General features: G+C 39.1%; 1 protein-coding gene across 4 annotated transcripts in view; it reads left to right on the top strand.

Annotated features, from left to right (window-relative positions):
- Nucleotides 1-422: 422 nt before the first annotated feature.
- The window catches only part of VPS13D (vacuolar protein sorting 13 homolog D), a gene marked incomplete at both ends in the record, with an annotated part of 84409 nt that continues 60245 nt past the window's right edge, over nucleotides 423-24586 (top strand). For 2 of the 4 annotated variants that reach the window (XM_079545629.1, XM_079545631.1), the window contains 29 exons: nucleotides 423-519; nucleotides 1334-1411; nucleotides 1643-1833; nucleotides 2130-2210; nucleotides 3493-3609; nucleotides 3817-3921; nucleotides 4245-4415; nucleotides 5284-5384; nucleotides 5761-5929; nucleotides 6815-6907; nucleotides 7278-7488; nucleotides 7943-8122; nucleotides 8339-8469; nucleotides 9216-9288; nucleotides 9495-9659; nucleotides 10111-10241; nucleotides 10454-10586; nucleotides 12012-14231; nucleotides 14570-14721; nucleotides 14876-15910; nucleotides 16849-16939; nucleotides 17390-17516; nucleotides 17727-17907; nucleotides 18892-19074; nucleotides 21019-21235; nucleotides 21701-21911; nucleotides 22046-22217; nucleotides 23232-23344; nucleotides 23631-23840. In XM_079545629.1, coding sequence (XP_079401755.1) covers nucleotides 423-519; nucleotides 1334-1411; nucleotides 1643-1833; nucleotides 2130-2210; nucleotides 3493-3609; nucleotides 3817-3921; nucleotides 4245-4415; nucleotides 5284-5384; nucleotides 5761-5929; nucleotides 6815-6907; nucleotides 7278-7488; nucleotides 7943-8122; nucleotides 8339-8469; nucleotides 9216-9288; nucleotides 9495-9659; nucleotides 10111-10241; nucleotides 10454-10586; nucleotides 12012-14231; nucleotides 14570-14721; nucleotides 14876-15910; nucleotides 16849-16939; nucleotides 17390-17516; nucleotides 17727-17907; nucleotides 18892-19074; nucleotides 21019-21235; nucleotides 21701-21911; nucleotides 22046-22217; nucleotides 23232-23344; nucleotides 23631-23840 — 7139 coding nt within the window. Of the gene's footprint in view, nucleotides 520-1333; nucleotides 1412-1642; nucleotides 1834-2129; nucleotides 2211-3492; nucleotides 3610-3816; nucleotides 3922-4244; nucleotides 4416-5283; nucleotides 5385-5760; nucleotides 5930-6814; nucleotides 6908-7277; nucleotides 7489-7942; nucleotides 8123-8338; nucleotides 8470-9215; nucleotides 9289-9494; nucleotides 9660-10110; nucleotides 10242-10453; nucleotides 10587-12011; nucleotides 14232-14569; nucleotides 14722-14875; nucleotides 15911-16848; nucleotides 16940-17389; nucleotides 17517-17726; nucleotides 17908-18891; nucleotides 19075-20026; nucleotides 20075-21018; nucleotides 21236-21700; nucleotides 21912-22045; nucleotides 22218-23231; nucleotides 23345-23630; nucleotides 23841-24586 lie in introns of all 4 variants that reach the window. The other 2 variants (XM_079545628.1, XM_079545630.1) reach the window with 2 other exon arrangements.

Genomic DNA, 24586 nt, shown 5'->3' on the forward strand with positions numbered 1-24586 from the left:
GTAAATACAATGGGCAGTGCAAAATGGCTTCAGATCAAAGTGGAAAGAAGGTTGCTAATTGGCATGGTTGATAATTGCCATTAAACGTGGTACTTTGGTTAGACATAGGATGGAGAGAGAAATTTAAATTGCCTATGGAAGTAAACTAATCATTAAAGCTCTATATGAAGCTTTGTGATTTGGGACTTCAAGAATACGGCATAAGGTTGGTTTCTCCCTTTAAAAATGCTTTAATATTTTAGATTGGCTACAGAGGGAGTTCATGGTAGTAAAGTCTGTGGGCATGGTGAGACTTTATTTCAAACAGTCATTTATTTCATTATTATTATTATTAATTTCCTTTCAGATTGAGACTGCAGTTATGGAACAGAGAACCAGAAAATGACAGAAAAATGTTAGATGCTCTCTTCTAGGACACAGTCATGTTGGAAGGGTTGGTAGCCTGGGTCCTCAACACCTATTTGGGCAAATATGTCAATAACCTGAACACAGATCAGCTCTCTGTTGCTCTTCTGAAAGGTGAAGTTCTGTTGCGTTTTCTGTAATGTTTTATGCTGTGATTTAAGGAGAGAAGTGTTTTTGTTTCTATTCCATCTCAGAGTTAACACTGTCAGTTAATATTGTGTTTAACATTTTGTATAAATGCCTCTAATAAAGTTTTGTGCCAGCACTTTGCAGTGAATGGTAAATTCTCTTGCATTTCTATCTCTGTTGTTTCTTGTCAACATTGTTAAACCAATTTATACAAGATTTTCACATGTATGCTTAGCCTATCTTAATAGCTCACTTGATTTATGTAATGTTTGAATATCATTTTCCTTAATGCTGTTTGGTAACTTTCCTTTTGAGGGACTGTGGTGGGGAGTGTTCTGTAGTCTTTACCTCTTTTGTTTTGGTGCTGGTAGTTAATCATTTTACAGTAGTATCTAATTTACTGTTTCCTGCTATTTGCTGATTTTGGAGAGAATATTTTGTAACACTTCAGAACTTTTCTTTATGTGCCGTGGTAATCTTCAGAAAATACTTGAAGTTTCCCTTTAGAAGCAGTAGAAGCTGTCTCCTAGGTGGTAAAGTTCAGCTCTAAACCTTTGCCTGAGATTGTTTCTAGATGACCTCATCAAATGCTTTGAGTACGTGGCACTAAAAAATTACTGAGCATGCTGAATATCTGTGACAGTTGTTGCACAAGTTGATGTGGCAGGTTGGCTGTTCTCATGAAATCCTATTCTTTTTCTCCTTTGAAGCATGATGCTGGTTATTCTATAATATTCAAGCTGGCATTTGTACCATAAGTTTATTCAACAGACATGATTTTTTGGTGTGCTTTTAATAGGTGCTGTTGAACTGGAAAACTTACCACTAAAGAAGGATGCCTTGAAGGAATTGGAGCTGCCATTTGAAGTAAAAGCAGGTATGTATTTTGCCTGTGTGTGTAAGACAAATATTTATAACAGGAAGGATTGCATACGTTATGACTTTTACCTGTGAGTCAGAAGCTTGAACAGCTGAAGTAACCTAATTTTAATCCAGTTCTGTGTTAGCTTGTTTATTTCTTACACCTCATTTCCTTTCAGGTTTTCTAGGAGTCACAGAAGCATTTTTTACACAGGAATCTGAGAGCGTCTCTGCTTTATATTTCTAGGTTTCATTGGCAAAATAACTCTGCAGATACCTTTTTATCGCCCACATGTGGATCCATGGGTAATATCTGTCTCAAAACTGCACCTAATTGGTGCGCCAGAAAAAAAGGAAGATTTTGATGAGGAAAAGGAGAAGTTGCAAGAAAGAGAACATAAGAAAGCCCTCCTTGTAGCACTTGAAGAAAAATGGAAGGTGGGTCACACTTGTTTTTCATAGTGAAAAAATTGCTGTGGTAAAGGGGTGCTGTTTTAAGTCTCCTAAGAAGCAGCTGAGAACAGGCGCTTAGGAAACTGAAGTCAGGATTTGGTACATGCTGACAGTGCAGTTCACACTTCCAGCCCCCTGCGTGCATTGGTGATACTGGAATCTGTTTTTCTTCTCTTTGTTCAGTAATTTCAGCGTAACACACGTATGTGTATTGCTTCCTGCTCAGCTGTTGCAGTGCTGGTTAATTCTGATTCCTATTTTCTTTGTTTCATTTCTTTCAGAAAGAACGACAGCAGAAAGGAGAATCTTACTGGTACTCAGTTACTGCATCGATGGTCACCAGAATCGTAGAAAACATCGAAGTAAGCCTTTATAAGCCTTTAGAGAGCTTTGCCAATCTGCTAAAAACAACCTGTGCCCATTGCATTTCGCACTGTGTAGTCCTCAGAGAAGAAAGATGTGAATGAAGGGTGGATGTTTGGCAGAGGACTGTCCCTTTTCGGATGGAATCTCTGTGATTTCTGTCTCAAACTGGTTTTGATAGGGACTGCTGGGAAGGGAAAGCCCTTCGGCCTACCAAGAGAAAAAGAGCAGCTCTTCCTGAATGGTAACAGTTGGTGGATAATGAAAACCAATGGGTTTTGCTCACATTTTAATGCTTTTTGTTATAAGCCCACCAAAATGTTGATTTATCAAGAAGAGTGGCACGTGTTGTCTTCATAAAAGAGAAGTTTTAAAGAAATTAATCACAGAGTTTCTGCTGATAAATGATTTTGAATATTTGTTCCAGCTCCCAGTGTCTTCCATGATTCTTTTTCTGCAGTTACAAAAAAATCTGGCACGTCCCTCCTACATTGCAAAATGACTCAAAAATATGGCTTCTGAGCTCTGTAGATTTTCTCTTTGGAAGTCCTAATGTAGTTAATGACACTTCAGCATTTAGGTGCTGCACATTATTAGTTATTTCTATTTAAGAACCTAAATTGACAAAGTTTGTCTACTGGTCTCCATGAAAAGAGTTTTCCTTTCTCGGTGCAGATAGAGTGGCTGTATGTTTGCTTTTCAGCTCTCTAGGGGCAGTTTAGAAGAAGATGCTTCAGCCCAACTGCTTTTCCTGATATATTTGAGAAGGATTTATCTACTCAAGAGCTCGAGGCAAAAGTGTCTCTGTTTAATGCAGTCTTAGACTTGACACACAGAGAAACTACTATGACTGTGTGCTCTCATCCAGGCTGGATGTGGCTCTGGGCAGCTTGGTTTGCTGGTTGGCCATCCTGCACATTGCAGAGCATTGAAACCAGCTGATCATTGTGGTCCTTTTCAACTCAGGCCATTCTACGATTCTATGATTCTCTTTAAGGGTTTACTAATGTAAAATTACTTTTTTGGGTCATCATTTGCTGCTCTTAGTTTGTATGTGTGGCCCACAGTGATGATTCTGGTCTATTAAATGGATTTGAGTCTTTGATTGGCAGTTGCACATCTGTCTTGAAAATGGCAAATAATGATAGCAAAATAAATTGCACTGACATGTGCAAGGGGCTAATTGATGGGGGGGAGAGGGCAGGGAGCTGCACAGCACTGCTGTGTGCTTAATGATGGAAATAGTTGTCTCTAGTAATATACTTATTTTTCATTTTGTAGTTAAAAATTCAGGATGTCCATCTGAGGTTTGAAGATGACGTCACCAATCCGTTGCAGCCTTTTGCATTTGGCGTATGCATCAAAAATGTCTCCATGCAGAATGCAGTGTTTGAGCCAGTAAGTGTTGTTGAGGAACGTGGGGCAGCTAAGATGTGGTGCTGTACTTTATGAGTACTAGTAAATATGCAGTCAAAAAGTCTTTTTAATAATCTGGTTATTTTTATAAATTGACTCTGGGTTTTTCCTGTTATTTTTCAAGTAAGCAGAACTAAAAACATCATGGATGTATTGTGTCATTGCCTTCATTCAGTCCTTCTATTTCAGGTAGAGAAACTGATGCGGAAAAAGCAGTTAGATGTTGCTGACTTCAGTATTTATTGGGATACAGATTGCATTTTATTGGGTGACCTGCCTCCTGCTCAGCTACAGGTATGAGAGAAAGAGCCTTTTTTTTTTTCTTTCTTTCATTTTCTGTTCTTTCTATATGATAGCCATAACTGACTTACATTTTACTGGATCTGGTGCTTTTAAGAGCAGCAGAAGTTTATAGCTTTGTGTTATCATGGCAGAATACAAAGGTAAGCCACAAAAGTTGTGCTGTGAGATACCTTGTGCTTAACCTTCAAAGAGGAAATTTAAGAGTTATTGTAAATGACCTGTGAATGGAGTGTATTCTGATACATTAAACCAATATATCCTAATGCATATTGTACACCCATTTCATGTAGAAAAAACGTCCTTGTAACCCACAGGAAGCCATGGATAAAAGTATGGAAAGCCATGATCATAATTACATCATGGAACCTGTATGCACGTCTGCTCTTCTGAAGAGGAATTGTTCAAAGGAGCCTTTAAGGTCTCGCCAGACTCCACGACTCGAGTGTGACATTGTGCTTGAGACCATACCCCTGAAGCTGTCCCAGGTAACCAGTGCTCACCTTCTCTTCACTCCCAGTATCTCAGACAGATCACTCAGGAGCAGAGTGGGTGAGGCCACTGGGAACTCCTCAGCCTGTCCAAACTAGCTAGGCTTCAAGATTGCTCAGTTGTGTGTGCTTTATTGAGCCTGCTTGGTGGTCAGGTTCTAACCAAATGACTGATGGAAGAAGGCACTCCTTAGTGGTTTCTTGATCAAAGTGTCTGCAGAGTCACACTGGGAATTTGATACTGGGCTTCTCATTCTCTTCCCACCTGCTGACTGTTGTTCATATGTTCCTGAAGATTCTGCTGGTAAAATCATAGAATTATAGAATGGCCTGGGTTGAAAAGGACCGTGATGATCATCGAGTTTCAACCCCCTGCTATGTGCAAGGTCACCAACCAGCAGACTGGGCTGCCCAGAGCAAATGACAATGAAAGAAAATGAAGTCTTGAATTACGTATCTCTAAAAGAAAAGTTGCTGTTTCAAACAGTGAAATAAATGTAGGATTGTTGCAATTTCTTCAGCTTCCTGGTTGCAAAATTGGCAGTGTTTGTAACAGATTAAATAGCAATAGCCTAAAATCAGTATTTTCTTAAAGCTTTAGCTTTAGAGACAAGTGAAAGGAGTACATTAAAGAATTTGATTTAAAATCAAGTCTTTCAAATAGGAAGTTTGTAAATTGAGTTTCTGCTGGGATAATGTGACACCAGAGAGCAATGATATGATAAACATTGATCTTGATTCTGAAGCTGTTTGCAGACTGTCAGTGCAGATAAACAAAACCTATGGTTGTTTCACCTCTCCCTCCCTTTTCATTTGGAAAGCACTCCAATATTGGCTAATTATCTTTCTGCTCTTTAACTAAAAGATGCAGTATCAGCAGATCATGGCATTTCTAAAGGAACTGGCTAGAAAGGAACGGCAGCTTAAATTCAGAAAGTGGAGACCAAAGGTTACAGTAACAGAGAAGTAAGTATATCTGTGGATGTGTTGTTGAATTAGTGTGACATTGAAACCTGCACTAGGCAGAGTTGAATGAAGACAGGTATTTGTAAGAAATGATACAGCAGTCATGTATTAGAATTTAAATTTTCGTGTTGTGTTTCCTTACCTCATAAAACTTTTAAATATGCCCATGTAATCCAAATTGAATAGCACCAGTTTGATACTATTCAACTTGCAGAACAAACCCGTATGTGCTGTCTGTAAAACCGGTGCCTTTTCTAACCAGTTCCCTTTGTTTTCTCCCTGGGCTCCTTTTGGACCAGTTTGACATGCATTCTTCTTTTTTTTTCTTGTTATTTTTGGTAAATATCAGTGCTCTAATAACTTAAAAACATTTCAGTTGCCGAGAGTGGTGGATCTTTGCTTTGAATGCCAACCTTTCGGAGATCAGGGAGCAGAGGCAGCGTTCTACATGGGAGTTTGTGTTACATCGGGCCCAGGATGCAGTATCTTATACTGACTTGTATTATTGCAAGTTGAAGGGGGAGCTGCTCACTGCTGCAGAGCAGGTATTTAGATCTGGGATTTTGTGGTGTAGATGAATTGTCTTCTGTCAATTTTTTTTTTTTTTTTTACTTCTTTTTTTTCCTCCACTTAATGTTAGGCTTGAGAATTTAGGAGGAGAACGTAATGAACCTGTGTTCTACTTTAGGAGGGAGAAACCGTGTGGGCTGTAATTAATTGCTTCCTATCTGTTGGAGCAGTGGGACTTTTCCCTCAAATCCATCATGCACACCTTTCTTATGCAATCTTACTGAAACCTGAATTTGGATGTAATCCTTGTGTTATTTGGATGTGAACTGTAAGGGTACCTCACATACTGGGAGCTTTTATAATAACTGTCAAAGCAAGAACCATAATATAAAAGATGAGAGTTTTATTTAATGCAGTGTCTTCAGCAGAACTGTGAAACATAACAGTGGCAATGCCATTGGAAAAATATACTTGGTTGAACCATAAGCTTCCAGAAAGAGCTTCTTAATCAGTGCAGAGAAGATAAAGTCAAACGCCATGACACCAGGCTTGAGTAACTGAATATGAATTTTACACAGTTCAGCTACTTTGATATTCAAGATAAAAGGTTCTTTGCTCATCCTTCCATGGTTTAGATTTTGTGCTGAACTTTGCTTTTGATTCATGACAGGAGGATATCATTGGTTTTTACTATTGAAAGTATTATTAAAATAATGTACCTTGCAGTACAAAGGGATTTGAGATAGTGAGAATGTCAGTATTGTGGTTGCCTGTGTGATTTCCCGTGCTTAGGCGTTTGAATCCTGACATGAGCACTGTGTTGGTTTGCCATGAATCCTAATTGTATTGTAGAGATGTTAAATGTTTTTGTGAGCCAAGATTCTTTTAGAACAGCTACTTCATCTTTTTTGTCTTCTTAGGCAGAAATGCATCGCATTGAGGACGAGCAAACCTATGAAGAATTGAAGATCCTCTGTGAGATAGTTCATGATAAATTTCATGACCTAGCTGAGGTGAGAAGCATTCTGCATCCATGGCAGTATTTAAAATCTTGATGTGAATTATTTTGGGTTGTGTTCACTCCTAGAGAGTGTTAGCTTGTATTAGTTTTGATTTTTGAAGTGTGGCATCGGTGCTAGTGTTGCAAACAATGCTTGATTCCTCCACTGTCAGTTTTGTGTCACCTTTCATAGTGAGTTTGTGACTATCATATGATGGTCTTCCTCAATAGTACTCTTGCCAGCATTTGTTCCATCTTAGAAACTGGTATACTGAATGTAAGAGTGTGAAGTAGGTGGAATTATATCTTGATACTATTAAGTTTTGTGTGCTTGTGATGTTCTTCCATTTATAAGCATTTATGTCTTTAATGTTCATATACAGAGCATTAAAGAACCATTGCCTGATTCTCCTGGAGCTTCTCCTTCGGCAGAATCTGCACATGGCAGTAGCACTGGGATGCTGCAGTACCTTCAGTCTTGGTTTCCTGGTTGGGGAGGTTGGTATGGATACACACAGCAGCCTTACGAAGGTGAACCTTTTGAAGGGCTTTTGCCAGACTCCCAGGAGCAGTGGAATCCAGAAGACATGCTAGGTATGACTGTGGGGTTTTGTGTTTCTTTTTAAGGCTGCTCACAAGCATGAACAGGAAAAAAAACCCCTCTTCAGTACTGGTGTATCCCTATTACTAAAATGATACATAGAATGTGTCTACTTCTAAATGCTCTAGATGTTTGTGGCAAAGTGTTTTGAGATGTTTCCATTCAAGTGGGTAGGGGTAATGTGTGCTGTGACTGTACTGGGTTGTTGGGGCCATCTTAAATTTAGGTTTATTGCTCCTTAATTGCAATGGGAAAGTTCTTCTGAGCATTCGGTTTTGTTAAGGAAAGAGGTGTGTCTGCATGGGTTTTTGTTTCTTTTTTTACCCCCCCCTTAGAGATGGGGAAATAGTTATCTTACAATTCAAAGAAACCCTTCTGTTCTTTAGTAACCTTCCAGAAACTTGAGTTATGTTACATAAATGATCTTTTGTTGTTGTTTTTTATTAGGTGCAGATGATTTTTTTGATCCTGCTGCAGATGCCTCCAGCATGAATACATTCACAAAGAGAGATCACGTATTTGCTAAACTAAACCTGCAGTTGCAAGGTGGCTCTTTCACTCTGTTGCATAAGGAGAAGAAAGTGGCACGTGCTGAGGAGAGTGCTTTTATGCAGCTGGAGTTTTCAGGTATTGAGTCAATTTCTGTTTGCTCTTTGTCATAGGAAAGGAGCTTTGTCCACCTTGTGACCTTCCTCTGACTTGTTTTTAATCCATTTTAAACATTTTTATACTGAAACGAAGTTTAAAATGAGTTCACCAAGCCAGCTTGGAGAAAGTGAAAATAGAAATAAATGCTGTGCTGCCTACTAGGAGAAATAAAATGATTTTGTCTTTGTGTTGCAGGTGTGAAGATCTTAGCGGAATCCCTTCCTCGCAGAAATTCTTCCCTTCTAAAAGTGCAGCTTGGTGGACTTTTTCTGAGGGATTTGGCAACTGAAGGGACCATATTCCCTGTCCTCGTTTTCCCTAATCCTGTAGGTGAACAGACCCTGAATTACTGTGTGAGATGTGTGCGTATGAAAAGAGTAAACGTTACAAAATGCAGCACAGCTGTTTCCCTTGGTTTGTGCCTTATCCCTAAAAGAGGAAATGAGCTTTGAAGAAAAATCTCCATTTCTTGAATGTACTTTTGCCCTCCTTTTCTAAGGATAACTCATAGAAATCTCCACTGTTTGCTCTGTGTGCTTGCAGTTTCAACATTACAGTTACACTTTGGGAAAAGAATAACGTACTTGAACAGGCTTTCATTTTGGAGCAGTCAGCATTGCTGCTTAATCAGTAATTGGTCATTTTCATAGAGTTGTTTGCTCCAACTGAGTAAGGATTTATTGCACCTGCTTGCTGTTGCACTGAGTAGAAATAGAGAACCAGGAATGCAAAAGCTGTTTCTTCTTCCTAATGAATAACTGTAGAGATTTGAAATATCTCTTCTAAGCAGAAAAAAAAAGTTTCAGTCTAATTCTATGAGAATTTTACCCTGCTTTTGCTTTTTAGTTTGTAGAAAACAGACTGAAACTTGCACTTCAGGCTTTGGCTGCTCCATGAGATAGTTGTGCTTCCTTCTTGTGTGACTGTATCAAAGAAAAAATGCATAAAAAGGTCTCAGGCAACACATATGATTCACTTGAAATGACCACAAGTCTGATGAAGAAAAAACTTTGTTTTGAGTTAGTTGACTTTTTTTCTCACTTTTTTTTTCTCTCTCTTAAATTGTTACAAGCAAAAAGAGGTTGGCTGCGTATCTTCCTTTGGGCTCCAGAATTTGTCATCTGAAATGACGAACCAAAGTGCTGGTAGGTACTTGAGCCTGTTTTTAAAAGCGAGCGTGTGAGATTATTTGTACCAACCACAAGTCAGTTATTCAGTACTTGGGGTTTTGATTTTTGTGTCTGTTTTGTTTGGTTTTTTTTGGCAGTGTTTCTTTGTGTGTCTTTTGTTGTTGTTTTTTCTCCCCCAGTAGTTTTGTTGTTTGTGTAACTTGTTTTGTATTCCATTGCAGATCCCGATGCCCCAGTGTTTGAGATGCTCTATGAAAGAAATCCTATCCACAGCAATTTTGAGAGGCGCCTGGAAGTCAGCACCAGACCTCTAAATATTATTTACAATCCCCAAGCCATTAAGAAAGTAGCCGACTTCTTCTACAAGGGAAGGGTTCATGCCTCAGGTTAACCTTTAATATATATTTTTGTGTGGCTTTTTGTTTTTTCTTTTTTGTGATATATATCTTTATTTTTATCCTTAGAAATTTAAAGCACTAATCAAATCTCCTCTTTAAATTCAAATTTGAATTTCTGAGATTTTTCTGAGATGTCTCTGATTTTCCTGTTTAATCAATTTCCCTTGGGCAGACTCCTGTAACTTTCACTTTCAAATTGCAAGTTGTTGCTATACCACATGATGAGTGTTTGTGCCACCTGAATTAAAATACTTAACTAAGGCAGAACACTTCTGTAAGCTTTCCTGGAAAAGCATGGAGAGCAACAAGTTATTCTGGAGTACGAATAGATACAGGCAAAATTGTGTTCTTATCTTACATTTTATTGCTAAAATGAACTGATTCTCTGTCAGAATAAGTCAATATAAGTCTTTATTTCTTTTTTAAATGTCCCGCACAGGTTTTGGATATCAGTCTGAGTTAGAGGCCAAAGTGGCTGAAGCTGCCAGAAGACAGTACAACAAGCTGAAAATGCAGACGAAAGCTGAAATCAGGCAAACTATTGATCGTTTGCTAGTAGGAGACTTCATTGTAAGTTGTTGGCCACAAGTGGTTGTGTTGGCTTTCTTGACAAATGGTTTAGCACTTGAAACCCTCAATAGCAGAGCTGTATTTTTCTGCTATTGACTGTGAGATGTGACAGTGGAAAAGTGCCTAACTGGGGTGATATGTTTGGCATGGCATTTTTATTTGATTTTATTTCTATGTTGTGAATCATTTTTTCTTTCTTCTTAAACTTCCAGGAAAACAGCAAAAGCTGGACAGTGTGCCTTGATATTTCTGCCCCGCAGGTGATCTTTCCTGATGATTTCAAATTTGTGGATCCAGTGTTAGTTGTTATAGATCTGGGAAGAATACTGCTAACCAATTCTCAAGGTATGGTTTAGTATTATTGTAGTTTTCGTTTTCCTTCCACCTTCTCCCAGAAACTCCTGTTTCTTTGTGGAAAGTAGAGGTGTCTCAAGAGTTGTTCCTCTGTAGATGTGTAGTTTCACAAACAATTCTGCTGTTAGTGATAATTTTTGAATTAATATTTAGCTGGTGTGTTTTAAAAGTAATGAGGAGTGGGACACGGGTTTTCTTTAGGGCAGGGGTTTGAGGTTACTTATTAAATGAAATAATCTGCTTATAATCTTATACCTCTTGAAGGCTTTAAGCAGGTGTGAAGCTAGTGTTCCAGGCCCTTTACCACAGATGAGATTTTTGTTTTGAGGGATACAAAACTTAGCTGTTGAATACTTTTTGGGGACAATGTTCCCAGTGAGAGTATGCTTTGAATAAGCCCTCCAGCTCTGAAGTCATATGGATCTGTTCTTAGCGCATGTGTGCAGCTAATTAATAGAAATGAATGGAAAACTGTGTCCTTTGCTTCTTAAACAACTCATTGCTTCCTTCCTGTTCTACTGGGAAAACAGTGAACGAAAATTAAAATGAAATTTGAGTGTATGGTGTGTGCCAATATGTTTAAATATTTAAAAAATGAAGGAGATACCAATGGGCTATTCATTTAATTTTTAATAAGTGCAGCTCCAGGGTGAGTAGTTTTGTGGTGCAGTGAAAAGTCAAGGTGTTGAGCTCAGAATTATCTGCAGTGATGTTTTGTCTACTGTGCAGTAACTTCTGTGTCAGGGCAAACTAGAACAAGAACAAAAATTGTTTACAGAAGATACATCTTTGTTTCCCTTTGGAACCAATACATCAGCCTGGTAGGAGTAGTTTGAGCTACAAGGAAATTTGGAAGATAGAATCCCTGCTTTGCAGAGTAGAAAAAGCTTTTTCTCATGATAAAAAGAAGTTCAAAAATATACAGTTTAAGATAAAGTTGTCACATATTGGATCAGCAATATATTGTAGTTAAGTATTTCTTTTAGATGATTTAAAGGAATTTATGATCAAATCCTGAAGGGTCTCAAAAGGCTTGCATAGGCAGGTTAATGGATTATTTCATTTCTTTATTAAACAGCTTCTGATAACAGTAAAGCTTGTAGTAATAGAAAGTGGATTAAAAAATGAGAAAATAGTGTCTTTTAATAGATTTTTTTTTAATACATTGTGACTGACATCTGCATCCATGTAAAAGAAGTGTAGTAGATTTCCTGTTGAGGAAAGAGAAAGTGACAGTGAAAGGGGCAAGGACAGTACCGGATGTACCCTGTGTTTTAAAAATATAGCATCAATCAGGATGATCAGGTAATGATGGGAAATATCCAAGGAGGGGGGAATACTTCTGTTTGCTTATTTATTTGTTTGATTTATTTTATTTTATTTTATTTTTATTTTTTTTTTTTTTTAAATCCACAGAAGAATCTAAAAGGAATGCAGACACTTTTTCACCAGAATTCAATGAGTTAAGTGATGAGGAATATAAAACACCTCTTGCAACTCCTCCCAATACTCCACCACCTGAAACCAGCACTAACAGTGGAATCAAACTCTCTGAATTTACTGGAGTAGAAATAAGTGAAGAGCAGTTACAAGCACACTTAATGAGTAAGAAAATGTACGAGAGATACACGCTTTCATTTCTGGATCTTCAGATCATGGTGGGTCGAGTGAAAGACAACTGGAAACATGTTCAGGACAGTGATGTGGGTCCAACACATGTGGTAGAAAAATTCAATGTTCACCTGCAGTTGGAGCGCAGATTGATATACACATCTGACCCCAAATACCCAGGAGCTGTCTTGTCTGGCAGTTTACCGGACTTGAAAATTCATATCAATGAAGATAAAATATTGGCTTTGAAGAACTGTTGCACACAGCTGAGTGCATCTGAAACGAAGTCATCAGATGGCCTCAATCTAGGGAAAGATAAGATTTTTCTGGAGGTTGACCAGCTTGGCACTTTGCATGATTCTGTAATGAATCTGACGCAGAGCGTTGTGATGCTCGAGCAGCATACCAGGGAAGTTCTTGTTGAATCTCAGCTGCTACTGGCTGAGTTCAAAGTAAACTGTATGCAGCTGGGGGTTGAAAGTAATGGACGGTATATTTCTGTACTGAAGGTTTTTGGCACCAATGCCCATTTTGTGAAAAGGCCTTACGATGCAGAAGTGTCTCTGACTGTTCATGGACTGTTACTTGTTGACACTATGCAAACATATGGAACAGATTTTGACCTTTTGATGGCTTCTCATAAGAATCTGAGTTTTGATGTGCCAACAGGAAGTCTCAGAGACAGCAGGGCTCAGTCACCAGTTTACGGACCGTGTGATGCACATCCCATTGACACATCCAGTCTGACAGAGAGATGTGCTGCTGCATCGAATACTTCATCTGGCAACAGTGGAAAAGATCAAGAGTCTTTGATAAAATTAGAGTATCAGTTTGTGAGCGCAGAATGCCCATCAATGAATTTGGATAGCAGCCTGCAGGTGATCTCTGTACAGGTGAACAACCTGGATATCATCCTCAATCCAGAGACAATTGTTGAACTGATTGGGTTTCTCCAGAAATCTTTCCCGAAGGAGAAAGAAGATTCCAGTCCTCAACCTTTAATGGACGACACGGAAAGAGATTGGAGGGAGCAGGAAACCTTTCAGTCTACTTACGTACAGAATACAGAGGTAGCAGTTGATATTCACTGGTTGAATATCCTCCTCCTCAGGACAGTTGGAATGACAAATGGAGAAAAATATGGCAGAAAAATTGCAACAGCCAGTATTGGTGGTACCAAAGTCAATGTTTCCATGTGTAGTAAGTTTGATGTGAATGGCTCTCTTGGATGTCTTCACCTGATGGATTTAACGCAAGACAGTGTTAAGAACCAGTATGTTGTCAGCATAGGGAATACAGGAAGGTATGAAAACCTCATTGGTGATGTAGACTACTTTGAATCTTTTTTCTTTAGACTTGATGATGGAAGTGGCCTTCCAGATGCGTTAAGTTTTACTCTGACCGAAAAGTCAAAAGAGGAATGCTCTCTCAATCTCAGAATGGCCTCCTTACACTACAACCACTCTGCTAAATTTCTGAAAGAACTGACTTTGTCAATGGATGAATTGGAAGAGAATTTCCGCAGCATGCTGAAAAGTGCAGCTTCAAAAGTTACTACAGTCTTGGCAACTAAAACTGCTGAATACAGTGAAATGGTTTCTTTGTTTGATACGACGCCAAGATCAAGAGATGTTGCCAACTTAGAAGACAATGATGGCTTTGCATTTGGATCACCAGCTCTCAAAAGTGATACTATTAAGCTTATATTGAACATCAACATTGAATCACCAATTGTCTCAATACCTCGAAAGCCTGGTAGCCCTGAGCTGCTTGTAGGTCACCTAGGACAAATATCTATACAGAATTTTGTACCAGGAGAAGATGAGTCTACAAGTGATAGACTGCAAGTTGAAATAAAAGATATTAAAATGTATTCTTTAAATACCAGCCAGTTTATGAGCAAGAAGGAGTCTGCAAGTGAAGTATCTCAGGGTCTTCATTCTTCAGGTCCTGCCAGTATTAATAGCCAGGAGGAATCCCAATTTACTCGTCACGACTTCTTTGAATCATTACATAAAGGCCATGGTATGTTAATCAAAGGACTCTTTATTATTTTTAATATTAATGGTAGAGAGGGCTAAAAATGTGTTTCGGTTGTAGGCTTGCTTATGTACTGCCTCACCCCGTCCTGAAATATGCTGCTCAATTTTAAATAAAATGGGCAAGTCCTTTTATTTGTATCCATTTTTATTTTCCTAATCAAGAACTGAATAATGTCTTTCGTGCAGAAATTTAACAAAACAGGGCCAACATTGCTGAGAAATCTTGGTTCATAGCTCCTGCATCATCCCTGCTGTGCAGTCCTTATACGATAATCAATTCATGTATTATAACATTGTTCTCATTTCACTTTTTCTTAACAGCTTTCCACATTCTGAATAACACCACCATCCAGTTTAAATTAGAAAAGATACCACTAGGGAGAGATTTAGATGTAACATTCCCACTGAGTAATGAAGACTTTGGAATCACAAACATCATGAAAATTGAAGGGAAATTTGTGAACCCTCTTCAGGTATGGTAACTTAGTAATCCTGTTATCAGTATAAACACATTTTTCTCCATATTGGATACAAATTTTTCAGGGAAGTATCTTCAGATACAGGTAGTTATTTCAGTGTTACAGAGAGCTACCATGTTGACTGTGGTTGTTTTTTTCTCTATTGTAGGTTGTGTTAGCAAAACATGTGTATGAACAGGTCCTGCAAACCCTGGATAATTTAATTTACAATGAAGACTTGAACAAATTTCCAGCTGCTGCTGCATCTTCGACTTGTCACAGTTCTCCATCAGCATCAGCTCTCAGTACAGGCACAGAATTCTCAAGTGAACGGAAGGAAAATGGCTTATTCAGCCACTCCAGTTTTAATTCTGTTCCAAACAAGTCATTAACTATCAGGGAAACAAAGTCTTTCACTCAGATTCAAGCAAACTTCCACATCTCTGAGCTCCAGGTTCAGTTAAGTGGTGATCTTACACTCGGTGCACAAGGCCTTGTCAGCCTTAAGTTTCAGGATTTTGATGTTGAGTTTACTAAAGATCATCCTCAGACTTTGTCTATTCAGATTGCCTTGCGTTCACTGCTAATGGAAGATCTTCTAGAAAAAAAACCAGACTCTGTGTATAAGAATCTGATGGTGTCCCGTGGAGCTCCCAAGCCATCCAGTTTAGCACACAAGGAATATCTTTCACAGTCATGTCCCTCAGTATCCAACGTTGAATATCCAGATATGCCACGTTCCCTGCCATCTCATATGGAAGAAGCATCCAATGTCTTTCAGCTTTACCAAAGACCAGTTTGTGCCTCACGTAAGAAGCAAAAAGAAGATGCTGATTCTGAGTACCCCCTGACTCCACCTCCTTCTCCAACAGCAGATAGATCCAAGCTGCCCTGTGGAAAAAGTCACTTTGATGATTCATTGGTTCATATCAATGTATTTCTAGTGGATAGGAAGCATCCTGAGTTTTCCTCTCGCTATAGCAAGATTAATCGCAGCATAGATGTCGATTTCAATTGTCTGGATGTCTTAATAACTCTGCAAACCTGGGTGGTGATACTGGATTTCTTTGGGATTGGATCCACTGCTGATAACCACGCGATGAAGCTGCAACCTGAAGATGCTCAGCAGACATCTAAATCAGAAGTAAATACCTCATCTGTTTGTGCAGCCCAAGAGCCTGTAAACACTAAGCTGGATTTGAAGGTATGGTGCCTGAGGTGCAAAATCATAATGGTATTGTCTACCATAGAACTTCTGCTTTATGGAAACTTAAGTCACATTTGCATTTTGCAGTGAAGAACACAGTTAAAACAGTAGATTTAGAATATGTGTGTATGTAGGTTTTGTGAGGGAGAAGTTGCAGAAAACATTTATTTGCAAATGGATTGGCTCCCTTGCTCTGTCATTCTCCATACACATGTATATATGTCTCTTAAATAAGAGAGGTTGAAGTAGTACTTTCCATGTTCATCTTTATGGAGCTCTCCTGGATAGAGTTTGGACAGTGAGAGCCTAGAGAAGTGCAAGTCCTGTGGGAGGTGGTTTTTATTTCCCTGGGGCAACACAAGGCAGAATCTCAGTGTTGGTGGTCTCTGAAGTAGTTACCTTTCCTTGGAGCTGACATACTGGAATTGAAACAGCTGTTCTGGGTGCTGTGGAGTGTACTTCAAAAATATATGCATATATATGCTTCTATAGCTTTACATACATACATGTTTATGAGTGTAGACATGCAGTAACATAGTCTTTGTCCAGAGGTGCGGTAGGAAGCATTCCCTGGAGGCATTCAAGGCCAGGCTGGATGTGGCTCTGGGCAGCTTGGTGATCCTGCACATAGCAGGGGAATGAGATGATCATTGTGGTCCTTTTCAGCCCAGGCCATTCTATGATTCTGTGTTAACAAATGGCAAATCTTGACAAAGATAACAGTGCTGGGACATGTTGATAACCTGACTGTTCTAAGGTATTTGGGAGACTTTAGCATGCAAACAAAGATGCAAAAAGGCTGCTTTCATCGATTGTCCTGATCAGATCATTCTTTGAGTTGTAGTGAAATTGTCTTGGAAAAAAAAACCCAACAGGGCAGTCCAATTATGAGCTCACACTGTGTAATGCCACCCTGTTTCTTTTTGTTTGACCAGGTCCACTCCTTGTCTTTAGTTCTGAACAAGACAACGAGTGAGCTCGCTAAAGCCAGTGTGTCAAAACTTGCAGCTCACTTGGAAATAATTGGTGAGTAGATGGGAGATGATTTAAAATAAAAGGAGATGTTACTTTTCAGTTGTGGTTTGAATTGTTTGCTTGCTTTATTGTTCTAGGTTTTTTATGTCCTGTTTCTAGGGTGATGCTTCTATTCCTCCCCATTGGGATATTTCAGGATTGACTTTAAATTCTTGCAGTCCTCCCAGTTGCAGAGCAGCACAATAGTGTGTATTACTGTTTCAGAGGAAGAAAAGAGTTCTAAGTTCACAGAGTGCTGTGATCGCTGTGTGTGCAAATGATAGGGTTGCATTTGGGTTAATGTTTGTAGCAAATTGTTTCAGTATCAGGTTTTATGTTTAATTAGTGTCCTTTGTTGAGTTACTTACAGTGAATTTATTCCACTAATACAAGTTTATGGAAAAATTGGGTTTTCAGCAAGGTATGTTCGATGCTTACAGCTGTTTGGCTCTTGTTTTGCAGATGGGGATTTAGCCCTGCAGGGAAGCATTGGAGGTCTGTCCCTAAGTGACCTTACAGCTCACGGGGAGTTTTACAGAGAACGTTTCACTACAAGTGGTGAAGAAGCACTCATTTTTCAAGTTTACAAGTATGAATTGAAACCTCTGGTTATTGGCCTGAGTCCTATTAGCAAGATACTGTCATATGAGCTATATTTTGTTGTAATTGTTGAAGTTATGTACTGCGAGCACCAGTTAAATCCTGTTCATTATTGTTTTGTAAGTGAATAATGAATGGCTCTATTTGTAAAATGGTGTTAAGATAGAAAACTAAATTCTACTTTGGTCCTCTATCACAGATATGGGCGGCCAGATCCATTGCTGCAGAGGGAGTGTGATATTCGTGTCACTCTCAGGATGGCATCTGTTCAGTATGTGCACACCCAGCGCTTCCAGGCCGAGGTGGTTTCCTTCATTCAGCACTTCACTCAGCTTCAGGATGTCCTGGGCCGGCAGAGAGCAGCAATTGAAGGACAAACAGTACGTTGGGGTGTTGGTTTTTTTGTTCTTTTCCGTTCTTTCCCAGCAGACTTTTGTAAGTTGAAATGAATTTTTCATAATGAATCCCTTTTTTAAGCAGTGAGTTGTCACATGGTCTTCTCATTCCCCTTCCAGTTCAGTGTGGACAGTGCAATTTAATGTTGATTCTGGCACCTGTTGTGCTGGTGTTTGCTGTTTCCATCAATCTTTTTGAACTGGACTTGTTCTTTGCTGAAAAGAAGAGTTCACTTTCCCTTTTAAACTTGTTGTATAAAATCATTACAACATTTCGTCTTAATTTTATAAGTTGTGTTCCTGAATTCAGTACTAATCAGTGTGGAATAGCCACCTATTTCCTGCAAACTCGAGTTTCTAAATGTGTTTTACACATAACAGTGCCAGAAAACCTCAAGAAGAGTCTTTTGTTGTTTAATCTGAAAATGTTATGATGAACGCTTTATAAAAGTACTAAAAAAAAAAAGCAAAGCATGCAATGGGCTTCCAAATTGCTGTGATGCTTCAGTATTTGTAGGGAGCGTGTAAACAAGAGGGGGAATGGCTGTTTATGAGGGTGGATGGTGATAGGACAATGGGGAATGGTTTTAAACTGAGACAGGGGAGGTTTAGGTTGGATATTAGGAGGAAGTTTTTCCCCCAGAGGGTGGTGAGGCACTGGAACAGGTTGCCCAAGGAGGCTGTGGATGCCCCATCCCTGCAGGCATTCCAGGCCAGGCTGGATGTGGCTCTGGGCAGCCTGGGCTGCTGGTTGGTGACCTGCACACAGCAGGGGGTTGGAACTGGATGAGCACTGTGGTCCTTTTCAACCCAGGCCATTCTATGATTCTATGAACCAAGTTTTCAAACAAATGTTTGCTCTCTCTTTGGGCAGCCTGGTCTTGTGAAAGGTGTCCCTGCCTATAGCAGGGGGGTGGAACTAGATGATCATAAAGATCCCTTCCAACTGAAACCATTCTATGATTCTAGGTGAGAGACAAAGCTCAGCGAGCTTCCCGGGTTCTTCTTGATATTGAGGCTGGTGCTCCTGTGCTGCTCATACCTGAAAGCTCAAAATCCAACAGTCTTATTGTTGCCAATCTTGGAAAACTGAAAGTGAAGAACAGATTTCTGTTTGCAGGCATGCCAGGCACCTTCTCGCTGAAGAACAAGGTAAGAACATTTCTTCTCAGTTTCTCTGCTTGGGACTTTTCTGGTTCTTCTCTCTGTACATTGGAGCTGGCTGCAGGTTCTTGTACCCAGCTGCTCTGTTCTGCACACGCAGTGCCTGCTTGTTGAGGCCTTCGGGGCAGTGGCAGGTTGTGCTGATGGAGCTGGCCATGTAGGAAAGCTGGACCAGCTGGGTGCACACCTGCATGTGGGGACATAAAAGACTTTCAGCTAGACCTCCTTCTTCCATACAATAGCAGAGAACGGAGGTATTTCAGAGCTGAAAGTTGTTGGAAAATGCTGGAGAACTGAAATTGTTTTAGTTTGTTTTTCGCTTTCTGCTTTTACTTAATGAAACCAACTATGTGTGGTTGGTTTCACTAGGTGAAACCTAAGAAAAGGCTTCCAGTATAGGTTTGAACCAAAGTTTTAAGTGCAAGGAAGGGAACTTTGAGGTTAGGAAAACCCATCTGGGAAGGGTTTCTAGAATTAATCTATGCAACAAAATGGATGGTTGTTCTGGCAGTCACTCATTCCCTTCTTAAAGAGGAGATGGGATTTAAGTGACCTGCCATTGCTGCAGGATTTCTGTCCATTATTGCTGTATGATTAATACCTCACAATGCCTTTACTGAAAGATAGCACTAGATTGTAACATTGACTTGTCTTCTGAGCGCTGGTTCTGCTTCTGCTGCACTCTGTTGTGCAGCTATATGTAAAGATTCATAAATGGAACATCCCCCAAATAATGATGGAAGGGTACAGGAAATGTGTATGTAGCAATTTTATTTCATTTTAACAGGACTGTGTTATGTAGCACTCAGGTATTTGGTGATTTAGAGCAGGATAGAGGTGTGTTTTGGTGTTGGGTGTTTTGATGCGGGGCTGGGTTTTGTTTCTCAGTTTTGCATTCTGTTGTTTTCATTTTCTTTCTCTGCCTTGTTTATTTTTTGAGGATCTGATTTTGCAAGGCAATGCATACAAGGATCCAGTTTTATTTGAGGTATTTCACATCTTTGTGATAGTGATAAGGTGCTCCTCATTAACTAAAAAATCCTACTCTTGTGGAATTTAGCACTTAAAAAGTCCCCACCTACATTTATGTGTAAAGAATTTGCTGAATTCCATAAGATTCTGAGTTGAATTTATCATTGTGTGCTGTTTATGCGTGTTTGAGGAGCTATTAATGTGGGTTTGCCTAAACTCATGGATTTACAATGATGTGATGTCTTCTCTTTGCATGTCCTCTGCAGCCTTGTTTTATAGGGCCATGCTAAATGCTCACATTTTCAAACTGTTGCTCTTGAACTTCGCTTTTTTCACTTCTGGACATTTTAAGAATAAGGATAAGGGGTTTTTTATAAACTCAGCTCCTGCAGAAAAATCCTGGGACACGCTTTGATATCATGGCTGACACCCCTAAAACAATATCACATACAGAAGTGTTTATTCCCTTACTCTAATAAATATTAAATTGCTGACGTGGTCTTGCAGAAATCACTGCCTATTGAAGGTATTCTGCAAAACAGCTTTTAAAAGATTTTTCCTATCTTTATTCTACAGGAATGCTTGATATCTTGACAGTCTTAGCCCATTGTGTGATGTTAATTTCATTTATATGGGATTTTGGGGGAGGTTTTGTGCAAAAAAAAAAAAAAAAAAAGGACATTTTAAATTATTTTCTCCTTGGGAATGTTTCACATCTTCCTTTGAAAATGTTTCTGAAATGATGTGTGTATATATATATATATATATTTAAAGGCAGTATTTTTTTCTGTTAAGGTGATAGGAGAAAAGCTTGACCATCTTTCTGCAGTGGTAAAAGATAATGTAATTCATAGAAAACATTTTTTGGTCAAGGATGTATGGTCAAGGATATTGAATGTATTGGGCCCTTTGTATTTGAAGGGGGAAAGCTTTTGTTAATCATAGAATTGCTTTCTTTAGCAGGATTCCGTTCAGTTTTCGTCTCCTTTGGGAACTCCAAAGCACAGCATGAAGAAAACCACGAGTGCAGATGAATCCAAAGGAGTGCTGGAAGGACTGTTCATGAAAAAGCCATCAGGAGGAAATGTTTCTAGGCTGAAGAGTGAGCTGAATTCATTGAGTAAGCCACAAGGACAGCAGTCCAAACTAGCTGTTGTACCGAACCCTGAGAGCCCAGGTATGTTACGAACAGTAGGAACCCAATTTAGTTCTTTGTGTAGAATAATGCAGTGCCATTTCACATATACCTTGTGAACAGAAAGTGCTTGGTTTAAAGATTTTAGATTTAAGAGTAAGTAACTTGTTAGTTTGTGTGGATTTTGCAGCTTAAAGGACTAGAGAATTTTAGTTCAGTTTCTGGAAGAACATTGCTGCAGGTTGGGTGTGTTTTAAGATGGGTATTATGAACATATATGAACATAAGGAGTATTGTGGACTCCTAGGTAAGTTCACTTTTACCCAAGCTTGGTATCTGATAGTTACAGATATTGATGAGTGTGAATAAATATCAGAATAACTTCCAGGAGAAACTAAATGTCTTTTTTTTTTTTTTAGGTAAGTTGCATTAGTTTTGCAAATTCTTTATTTCTTTTTGCTTTATTCTTTTTTCTTGTTTCATGTGTTATCTCCTGTGCACTTGCAGAGGATCACATCTGCCTCTTAGACTGCATTGTGGTTGATCTGCAGGACATGGACATATTTGCTGCAGAGAGATACCCAAGAGAGTATTCCAAGGCTGTGGAAGACACAAGTACAGACTTGAGCTTTCCATCCTATTGTGTGAGGCAGACAGGAGGAAGTCTATTGAAAGAACCTTTCAGGCTGAAGTTGCAAGTAGAGAGAAACTTAGACAAGTGAGTTGATCCAAGTGGGATCCTTCTATGCTGTATAGGAAACACACAGCGTTTCACATTCCTTCTCATGTGTCTTAGAGTATTCCCTGCTGTGCTGTAGTATCTTGAAAACCCATTTCTTTTCTTTGCTGTAGAGAGCTGAGTCATGCAGTTGCAGACATACTGATACACGGCAGTCTCTCATCAGTCCATTGCTCTCTGGATTTGCCTAAATACAAACTGATACGTGGCCTGCTGGAGAACAACCTTGGGGAACCCGTGGAGGAGTTCATGCGACCTTACGACCTGCAGGATCCAAGAATTCATGTAAGAGGAACTGCAGGTTTATGCAGTTGAAATTCTGCCCTGAAATACTGCATTTCCTGACTGGGCACAGCATGTGTTAATTCGTCGTAGTTCATAAGATGGACTAATTAATTTAAAAACTAACAAACAGACACAAAAAAACCCCAAAAACAACAGAGGAATAGTGAGGAACTTTCTAACTTGTAGATACTGCTGAGAGTTCAGGGTTTTATTCTGTAACACTTTTGTCCTTCCAGCTGTGGCTTGCAGATATAAATCCATATTTCTGAGATTCTCAACTTCAGAAGAGATGTGAGAAATGGGTGCCATTGTTTGCCTTCCTTAGAGAAAAAAGAGAAAAAAGTTAAATCTATGAAAACTGTACTTCAGGGCTTTTTCTGTCTGAGGTGTTTGTGCTCAGCTGTTAGGTTGCAGCATGCTGTCACCACATTAAGAAGCTTAAGATTTTTCCATAGGAATAGAACTTTTTGAAGAGATTTGAAGGTTCTCCTGTAAGCATGTGCAGGGTGATGGCACCTTTCCCATTGTGTCTGTGATGTTCTTAATGATTTATGAAGCTGCTTTTTGTCAAAACCCCTCGTCTTATAAATCCAGAAGAAGAATTTCAGTAATAAAAGCTTTGCAGCAGAGCCTTTTTATTTTTTGAGTAAGTTATCAATTACTGCCCATCTTCTAGGGCTGCAGTCAAACACAGTCCATTCAGGGAGAAGTGTGGGCAGCACCTGGAAATAATCATCATTTATCCTTATTAGTGGAAAGCATTGTTTTCACTTGATCTTGTGAGGCTTCCAGGCATTATGTTGCACAGCTGTAATTTTTGGAATGAAATGTGTGACCACAGCAGGGGAAGATGCTGTGAAATGTCTTTTTCTTTCTCTCAGCAATGTTTAATTAAACTCTTTAAAGGAGAAACACTCTGTAACTGTTTGCATTTGTCCTAAATAACAAAATTTAGTTAAGAATGAGATTTAAACAGATGTTCTTAAAAAGAATGTTGGTCTTTGATGCTTTCAGACAGTTTTGAGTGGAGAAGTGTATACTTCTATGTCTTTCCTCATTGACATGGTTAATGTGAGTCTGGAATTGATGGATCCAAAAGGAAAAGATGGGTGCAGCTCTTTAGCCAGGTATGAGTCTTCTTTTGTTTCTGAATGCATTATCTGAACCACTTCTTCATTATAGGACAGGAATTAACTTAGTCATGAAATTAATAAATAAAGCAGTAAATAACGAAACAGTATTTCTTAATTGGTGACCAAATTGGCAGTTTGTATCTCTGTGGCATGAGATGTGATTATCATTGTTTGAAAAATTAAAGAGACGAGCACAATAACATGCATATTTGTTTGGTAAATGACTTGGAGAAATAAATGAGCTACAAGATTCTTAGATGTCTTCTTTTTGTTCTCCTAGATTTGATTTTAAGAAATCGAAATTGCTTTTTGAAAGCTCTTCAAACAGAACAAAGTCTGTAAATTTGGTTTCCCATTCCATGATGGCGTTTGACACGCGTTACGCTGGACAGAAATCCACAGCAGGCATGCCCAATGTGTTCAATTGCATCTTCCAGTCATCAAAGAATACCAGCAGTCCAGGAGCGATCCAAATTGAGCTGCATTACAGGTTGGTAGTTCATGATTTAATTACTTTTGTCATAGGCATTCTGTAATGTTTTGACCAAGTTTGTAGCCTGTTTGAATCACCACTGCTTAGAGCTGTATTTGCTTCATAGGTCTGGACTGGGTTTGTATACTTGTATGCATTAATACATGCTGTGCAAAAGCTGTTTTTCCAGTAGGTGTCACACTTCTCCTTCTGAGAGAATCAAATAAATACAGAAATTGCACTTTGTTCAGAAAGCAGTCTCTACGTTCCCTGCTGTGTTCTATGCCGTGTTGTTTCTTCCTCATCTTAACTTCCAGGGATGCTGAAAAGCATCAGGAAGTGGATAACTGTTCCATTTCTTGTTTTGAAAATGGGATTGTAAAGCATTGACATTTAACTTTATTGACATGACAGTCCATTGAGAGATGATAACTCTGATAACTGGTGATAACTGGCAGAAATGAGGATGAGGTGAAACAACAGGAGGTGCTGTGTCCATGTTGGATCACACTGACTGGCCCAGCTCAGCTTTCCAACTGCTTTATGAGTTTGATACCTCCTGAAGCAGTTGCTGCAGCAACATGGGAAAAATCTGGGGACTGTGAAAAACTTTGAAGGTATTTGATTTGAAGTTTAAGGCCATAGAAAGGAATTAGTCATACGAATTTGGAGGATGTTTGATTGCTTTAAGTCTTAAAAGATGTTTGCATTGAAGAAAGGCTTCAAGATTTCAAGTTGAATAAAAATGAAACACCATGGGATTT

The sequence above is a fragment of the Tetrao urogallus genome, assembly GCF_951394365.1.
Source record: "Tetrao urogallus genome assembly, chromosome: 21".
NCBI lineage: Eukaryota > Metazoa > Chordata > Aves > Galliformes > Phasianidae > Tetrao > Tetrao urogallus.